Source organism: Hemitrygon akajei, chromosome 1 (assembly GCF_048418815.1).
Source record: "Hemitrygon akajei chromosome 1, sHemAka1.3, whole genome shotgun sequence".
Classification (NCBI taxonomy): domain Eukaryota; kingdom Metazoa; phylum Chordata; class Chondrichthyes; order Myliobatiformes; family Dasyatidae; genus Hemitrygon; species Hemitrygon akajei.
Genome location: NC_133124.1, coordinates 33,979,762 through 33,988,837, shown reverse-complemented (window position 1 = coordinate 33,988,837; position 9,076 = coordinate 33,979,762). Strand labels below are relative to the sequence as shown.

The window sequence follows — 9,076 nt, the reverse complement described above, 5'->3', positions numbered from 1 at the left end:
CAGTGGTGAAAGCAGCATTTGTGGATGCAGAGAGATGGTCAACATTTCTGGTTGAGACTCTGCCCAGGTTCTGATGCAGAGTGGTGACTAGGATCAGACTATTATTTTGCCTCCACAGATGCTGATCCATTCGCCAAATTCCTCTTTTTGTTTTGTAATTTCAATATTTAGTTTCTCTAGTTGTATAAATTAATCATTTTTAAAAATTACAGTAAACGTGGTGATGCAGCATTAAATAAAAAGTCAAACTAGGATGGACAACTTACTTCACATTTACTCTGCAACAAATGCAGTTACAATAATTCAGACAGTTCATATAAATGGAAATACAATTCATAGACAACACGTTCAAAATAAAACCAGGTTCCTGATTATTGGAGACATGATCATTATAGTCCTGGTAAGACTCTTGCATTTTAATACTCATCAGTTGCCAGCAATGAAAAAGGTCACTTTTATCCATTAACTTTGAAAACATCTATAATAAAATAAAACAGAGTTAAAGAAATTATCCATGAATATTTAATTCAAAAATACAGCTTGCCTTCCTCTTGCTGTTTGCACATTTTGACAATAGACCTTGATGTGAAGGAAAGGTAGTAGTTTGAGCATCCAGCATCTAACAGTACCAAGTGAGGTTTAGGCACAGTAAGGCACAATATTAAACTGCCTATACTTCTGCTACTTTTAGAACATCTCACATCAAAATAACATTCTGCACTCAAAAAAATTGTTACTATGCACTCAAATAATGACAAATTGTGGTAATTTTGTGCTTTCAGTCATTATGTGGTGATATGCACTTCATTCTCATATTGGAATCCACCACCAGGATGCCTTTACCTCATTAATTCAACTTTCATTTAGAATTAAGACAACAAAGTTGAAACATGCATGGATTAGTTATTAGAACTTGATGACAAGTATGATCACCTTTCTTGTGATCAAAAATGCAATGTAGGAAAGGGGTTGTTTGCAGATTAACTTCTAATCCTTCACTTACCCACTAGTTATATTCCAAACTAGAAAAATGGACAGGATTTCAAGAAAATATTGAAGTGCTTTATCCAGGAGCATTCCTTAATTTACAAAATTAAAAGCTCCGCCTATAGTTAGCAGTCTATAAATGTTTTTAAACTTGATGGTAACAAAGATCCTTATACGAAATTCTCATTTCAATGCAATTTTTATAAAATCAAAACCCATTTCAAATTAGCAACTCCCTATCTACAGAATGCTGTACATTTTCAAACCTTGTAATAGTTACCTGATATCTATCATTACATCTGCAGCACTGCATACTAAGGCCTTGAACAACTTTTTATAAAACTATTTAAATTTGGCAGCCTTTATCGTTCTTAACAGTTAAAAAATAGTAAGTAAATATTTCTTTGATTTTCTACTGCAATTTTTTCTCTGTGGTTTTCTTTCAAAATGTGATATTGCAGCGATCTCTCAAAATTCTGCCTGTTCAAATTAACTTGAGCAGATGACCAGATAAGTGGAGAGAATTGCAATTTCAATCAAAAGAAATTAAAGTGTGGAAAATAAATGATATTAGGAACCAAATCTTTATATAAACTTACACTTATGTGAATCCTCTAGTATTAAAAAAATGAAGTATAATTATCCTGTAAATATTAACAATAGAAACTTGTACAGAATCTCACTTTATATGTTTTAAAACTGCTCTGGTGATGAATTGCTAAGTAAACTGCTCATTTAACTTTATAAGATAATACAGCCTTTAAGAGGAAAGATAACATTTTCTTCAGGCTGCAATGAATGACAAAATAAAATTAAAATATACAAACTTCAAAACTCAACATACAGGTGAAAACAAATGTTAAAATATCAATTTTTTTCCAGAAAGGTCACTGCCTCAATTGCATTGCTGCAGCCCTTTGTATTTTTGTCAATTTGCAAGATTATCATTTTAGTGGCATATGCGACTAACTACAAATGGAGAACAGACCATTATTTGATGTTGCATTCCCAAGGGGTAGAGAGGTGTTTCACATGTGAAATTTCCCATGTCCCGACATAGCATAGTCCCCACTGGGAGTGACAGATCACCAAATCTTCCCAAGTAAAATCTACTTTGGTAAGGTTGAGCTGCTTTTTCTTTTAAAAACAAAACACTTTTCTTGCTGCAGAAATCCTGGAGGTTAGGAAAATTTAGCCCTAGCTGCAGTGCAACTTCTCATCAAGACTTGCACTTGAGGATTAGGTTATGGTCATCCTGTATTCTATTTTTTTGTTGAATTGTTCTGGTAGAGCAGAACTTTACAGACAAATTGAAAACTCAATAACCTGCTCTATTTTCTCTGTAAAATGGGGACAGTGTGAATAAAGAAAAACAACCCACCCCACCCCACCCTTCAGTTTCTCATTTCCCTTAGTTGTATTGGCTTTTAATTTTTTCCGGTTGCTCAGTACCTAGAAATCTCTACTACAGCAAATTAAATAATGTTTGAGAGAAAACTGTCAATGGAATTTGAATAAAGCAAATGGCAAATTGTATATAGATGTGTCTATTTTCAAGATGATTTAGCTTTCCTCAAACGTGGAGAATCTTTATCTTCGGGAGTGACGGTGCCATTTACTCCATTAGCTGAAAAATAGAGGGACAGGTTATGATAGTTTCATACCCATTGAGAACTGGGGTTGAAATTCATTACAACTTCAATCATAGTGTGAACTGCAAACAAGCTGAACAATATGGAATTAGATACAATAGATGCAGGATCTATGCTAACTATGCAGGAAAGAACATCAGAAACATATTCAAACTGATTGTATTAGAAATAACCCAAGCCATAAATGAAAGGGATGTAAAACAAGCAGGGACATATCTGTACCATAATGCCAAACAACATCCCTCATGGAAAATTATGATTATAGCATTGAATGCAAGGGAAGAAATTATTCTGATTGAAGTACATTGCAAAATCATGCAGAATTAATTTTGATATTGCAAACAAAATTTTTATTACTTCAAGTGGGTACAAGTGATAATGGAAGAATAAGAATCAAGAATGGCAGGAGAAGGACCAAAAGTACAAAAAATGAGTAAATATGAAAAGGGCAAGTATTGACCTTTTTTGATCAGCATCTATAAGAGAATTGATAGGCAAAATGAATACAACCCAAAACACCAATCCATTCATTCTTCTTCAAGACGCCAGTTAATCAGCTACAAATTCACAGCAATGCTTTCGTAACAGTGAAGGAGCATTGTAAAATCTTAGAGAAAACCATACATTTCAAACAGTTTAAAAATTATTTGCAATACCACTGCTCGTCATCAAATGTCATCACATCTTAAACGATTAAACTAACCTTTATTTTCTCCTTTTTTAGTTGGTTTGTTCTTTGTGTTAGTGGCTTTCTTTTTTAGAGCCTGTATTTGTGCATGTTCTTTCCACCTTTTAAGCTGGAAATTTATGAACTTCCACATCATATATGCTTGGGTTAGGCAAATGGCAGCCAGAGCACTTATTCTGCAATTAATAATGCAATTACATTTAGTTACATTGGCTTGTGTCATCTTCTCTTTACCAGAAACAACTATGTCCTATGGGCAAGTCATGAAGTCAGTTAGTTAATTAATGTATACAATAAGAAAAAACATTTTCAAATCAAATTTCCAGTTATTTTCTGTGCTGTTCCAAAAAATCATTGCCCTTAAGAACACTTTACTGTACATAATCTTCATAATGAATTCTTAATAGTAAGCCTGCAAAAGATATCACAATTGAGCTGAAAACTGCTACAACATGGCATATACACTCAGTGGTTCATGGTCTGCTGCTGCTGTAGCCCAACCACTTCAAGGTGTTTTGGGTTGTGCATTCAGAGATGCTCTTCTGCACAAGTTTGTAATGTGTGGTTAGTTGAGTTACTGCCACCTTCCTGTCGACTTGAACCAGCCTGGCCATTCTCCTCTGATCTCACTCATTAACAAGGCATTTTCACCCACAGAACTGCAGCTCACTGGCTGTTTTTTTTTTTTTCCTCACACCATTTTCCAAAAAGTCTAGAGACTGTCGTACATGAAAATCCCAGAAGATCAGTAGTTTCTGAAATACTCAAACCAAAAATTATTCCATGATCCAAGTCACTTAGATCACATTTCTTCCCCATTCTGCTATTTGATCTGCATGCTTTTATACACTGAGTTACTGCCACATGATTGGTTGATTAGATATTTGCATTAACAAGGTGTACACAGAGCTCTCTTTAACTATGAAGAATAAGAAACTCTGGCCAAAATTTCCCTTGCTTAGTCTAAAGACCTGCTCTAATTTTCCAAATGTCAGTTAACTGAAGATCAAAGATTGCACTGAAGACTTCTGACAATGGAACAAAGCTATTTACTGTTTTATATCAATGGGCCAGGTTGATAAATAGCTGAAAGTTGTTCCAGGTCAATTTAATCCAGGCAATAGTTGGCAAGTTAGCTTTAGAACTGTGCAAAAAATTGAGGACATAATTCAACGAGTAAGATGGCAAAAAATCCATTAATCGGGAACTTAGATAATGGAGAGGACAGCAATGGTATAATTAACTGTCCTTGCCTCCTTCAATGACACGAAAATCCCCACTTTGACATTGGCAAAAATCTTAGCCAGGAATAGCTGGCTACATAGTCCCAATCAGCCAACAGCATAGAAAGGACTGTAATCAATGTTACAGGGTCAACTCCATGTGGGACAATCTGTGCAACCTCTTAGTACAATTTTGCTCTAACAAAGAAGGTAGCCTAATATTTATCAGAAATTGTAAGTTAAGTTTGCATGTACTTAAAGGTGAAATATAATTCCTTTGCCTTTGTTCCATGGGAATATATTGCTCCTTGAGAAAAAAGGCTCCCACATATTGTAGCTATCCATGGACCAATAATTGATTGACTTGGTTTATAGAGAATTATTGGCATAGATATAGAATTACATTTGTAAAAGCGGTTCAAATTAGCTGACTTCCTGTGCCTGCCTGGATAAAGCATAGATATACGACAGCGTTTAGGCCAGTAAATGCAGATACTGCAGGCAAGGATAATTGTGTACATTAATGCACAACACTATCAGTGCTCAGTGCAGATTTGTTAATGAGTGATTTATACCCTCTTTTAGATACTAACAGTTGCTATGATATTGTCACATGCTGCCCAAAAGCACCACATACAACTGCTGGTTCTTCACAATGCCTAAAATGGTGCATTGATTGATCTTTTATGCAGTGAATCATAGTTATAGAGCACAGAACCAGGCTGTTTGGCCCACCATTGCCCATGCCAGCTTGATCTGTTTTTGTGTTGTTCCTCTCTGCTCTTCGAGGCGTACCGGGTGGCAACCTTGACATTTCTTTAGTGTTTATTTATGAAGCAGAGTCGCTAGCTCGACGTTCAACCCAGCACAGATGGAAAGTGTGCAAGGAGCCAGCTGGATTCGAACCCAGGACCACTTGCCTCAAAGTCCAGTGCTGATGCCATTATACCAGCTTGATCTTCTGCTCAGTGCCATCTACCTCCACCCAGAGCACATAGCCCTCTGTACCCCTCTCATCCATATACCTATCCAAACTTCTCTTAAATTTTTCAATTGAACCTGCATCCACCACTCCTGTCAGCAGCTCATTCCCCACTCACACCACCCTCCAGATGAAGATCCCCCTCAGATTCCCCTCACTTTCACACTAAACTTATGACTTCTAGTTCTTGTTGCATTGAAATAAAGGGATAAAGCCAGCATACATTCACCCTCTCTATACCTCTCAATTTTATATAGACTCCAGTGAATAAAGACCGAATTAATCAACTCAGCTCCAGCAATATCCTTCTAAGTTTTCACTGCACTTTTCTCAAGCTTTCCCGTAAGTAGGTGGTCAGAACTGCACACTTTATTCCTACTTGCCTCACTGTCACATAAAAGTTCAGTACAGGTGTCCCCGCTTTACGAATGCTCGCTTTACGCCATTTCGCTTTTACAAAAGACCTACATTAGTAACTTGTTTTCACACTACAAAGAGGATTTTTGCTTTTAAGAACATTCTTCCCATATAAATTAATGGTTCTTCGCTTTACACCATTTTGGCTTAAGAAAGGTTTCATAGGAACACTCTACCTTTGTAAAGGGGGGTGGGGGACACACCTGTGTAACATTCCAAGTTCTGTACTCAGATGTTGAAAACAATTGTGGAATCCAAATTATCAGTGACCAAGATCAATTGGTTCAGCACAAATGAGGAATCAATTCCACGTGGCTTTACACTACAAGAAATGCAATTATCTACAAAACCCCTTGGGATATTTGTAGAAGGAATTTTTATGCAAAAGGTCCAAGATAACTTTAAAGAGATACAACAATGAACACTGTTTTATTCTTGTGCTGTAAACAATTCCTTTGCTGAAATAAGTCTAATTTACACTGTATGCATTGCAGAGACAGCAAGTCTAGTTACAAGAAAATTGTATGAAGTACTATTACAATAACTATCTACCATTAAGATACTGGAGAGATATACCCTTTCCATTTCCGCCTCACATCTGTAATAATTAAAGATGAAATGACATCAAACAAATCATCACTATAATCAGAGGACAAGTCTATTGAGATGACCTGAAGATTAGCATCAGGGCATGTGTAATTGAAAAATGGTGCAGAAAAGTAATGTTATGACTTTATATTATTACCTTCAAGGCAACAACATCATTCTTTATCTGATTTAACATTTGTACCTTACAGCCAGTATGTTGAAATTTCCGGTGGCTAAATCGAGACTTTGATTTTGAGATCCAGTAAGGCCAAATCCGATCGTGAGGACGGACAGAGAGAGAGTGAGCAGTCGTGCCACTACGAACAAGATGGCCCAAACCGTAAAACTGAAAATTAAAGCAGAATAGTAAGATTCCAAATCCAATATATATATGAACTGCAAATAAATGGCAAATGAAAGCCTGTAAAATTCAAAATTGTAACTTTCCTTTCGAAAGTTTCTGTAACAAAGCAATCTATGGTTTTCCTTTGCTCAGCCTCGATAAAAATTAAGCTTACAGAGCATACTTCACAACCTTAGTATATCCCTTAGCACTTTACAATCAGAGTACTTTTCAGACTCTAGTAATGTAAGAACTGTGACCATTTTAAATGCATCAAGTTTCCATAAGTGCAGCATGATGTTTAAATGATACGGAGGGTATAAATATTAGCCAATCACAAAGAACTGCCCTGCTTTTCTTTCAATAGTGCCATGAGATCTTTCACATCTACCAGACAGAATCGACATGGTTTATTGCCTCACCAATGACAACACTATCAAGAGTGCAGCGCACCCCCAATATTCCACTGTGTACTTAAGCTCAATATGGAACTGGAACCCACAGCCTTTGAAAAACCTAAAGGTGGATAATCAGAACAAGAGCAGGAGGCTGCTGCAGTAGTCGGCCCTCCTTATCCATGGATACCAAAAAACACGGATGCTCAAGTCCCTTACATAAAATGGCATAGTATTTGCATATAGCCTATGCACATCCTTCCGTATACTTTAAATCATCTCTAGATTACTTATAATACCTAATACAATGTAAATGCTATGTAAATAGTTGTTATACTGCATTGTTTAGGGAATAATGACAAGAAAAAAGTCTGTACATGTTCAGTACAGACGCAACCATTGTAGCTCTTCTGGGAACGCTGATGCTGCCTTAGCATCCGCCGATCCCGATTCTCCCGTGAATCTTTTAAGTTCTTGAGGCTGTAGTGCTTGACAGAGCTAGCCAGCCATTCCTTACTAGCCTTAAACTCCTTCCTCTCGCTCACAACACAAGACGTGAGGCGAACAATGCTCAAACAATGAGTGCTGGAGAGAGAACTTCCAGGTTTTCCTGATCCGTGGTTGGTTGAATCCGTGCATGCGGAACCCACGGATAAGGAGGGCCGACTGTATTCCCAATACTTGGTCTAAAATAGAAATATTTTTCTAATCACTAAAAAGGAGCAGTGAGATGAAGCAGCAATTCAGTCAGATGAAAACTCAGCTAAAAAGGTACAAGAATCCGATCTATGTTTAAACTTAAGATCACTGCAATAACATATAACAAGTGAATTTGTTATAAGGCAGTTGAAAATCTAGTCAAGAAGAAAAGCTTACGAAAGGCTCAAAAAACTAGGTAATGATAGAGCTCTAGAAAATTATATGGCTAGCAGGAAGGAGCTTAAGAATGAAATTACGAGAGCCAGAAGGGGCCATGAGAAGGCCTTGGTGAGCAGAATTAAGGAAAACCCCAAGTCATTCTACAAGTATGTAAGAGCAAGAGGATAAGATGTGAGAGAATAGGTGCAATCAAATGTGACAGTGGAAAAGTCTGTATGTAACCGGAGGAGGTAGCGGTGGTACTTAATGAGTAAAGCTTCAGTATTCACTACAGAAAGGGACCTTAGCGATTGTAGGGATGACTTACAGCGGACTGACTGAAAATCTTGAGCATATAGACATTAAAGAAGAGGATGTGCTGGAGCTTTTGAAAAGCATCAAGTTGGATAAGTCACCAGAAGTGGACGAGATATACCCCTACTGTGGGAAGCGAGGGAGGAGATTGCTGAGCCTCTGGCAATAATCTTTGCATCATCAGTGGGGACAGGAGAGGTTCCAAAGGACTGGAGGGTTGCTGATATTGTTCCCTTGTTCAAGAAAGGGGGTAGAGATAGCCCAGGAAATTATAGACCAGTGAGTCTTACTTCAGTGGTTGGTAAGCTGATGGAAAAGATACTGAGAGACAGGATTTATGAACATTTGGAGAGGCATAATATGATCAGGAATAGTCAGCATGGCTTTGTGAAAGACATGTCGTGCCTTACGAGCCTGACTGAATTTTTTGAGGATGTGACTAAACACATTGCTGAAGGAAGAGCAGCAGATGTAGTACATATGGATTTCAGCAAGGCATTTGATAAGGTACCCATGCAAGGCTTATTGAGAAAGTACGGAGGCATGGGATCCAAGGGGACATTGCTTTGTGGATCCAGAACTGGCTTGCCCACAGAAGGCAAAGAGTGGTTGTAGATGGTCATATTTT

The 9,076-nt window shown here is 37.3% G+C and overlaps 1 protein-coding gene across 1 annotated transcript in view; it reads right to left on the bottom strand.

Moving 5' to 3' along the window:
• Window positions 1-256: 256 nt before the first annotated feature.
• tram1 (translocation associated membrane protein 1) overlaps window positions 257-9,076 on the bottom strand; it is a 36,505-nt gene continuing 27,685 nt past the window's right edge. The window contains exons 9-11 of the mRNA XM_073040704.1: window positions 6,740-6,883; window positions 3,343-3,503; window positions 257-2,614 (exon numbers count right to left, since the gene is read on the bottom strand). Coding sequence (XP_072896805.1) covers window positions 2,541-2,614; window positions 3,343-3,503; window positions 6,740-6,883 — 379 coding nt within the window. The 3' untranslated portion in view covers window positions 257-2,540. The remainder of the gene's footprint in view (window positions 2,615-3,342; window positions 3,504-6,739; window positions 6,884-9,076) is intronic.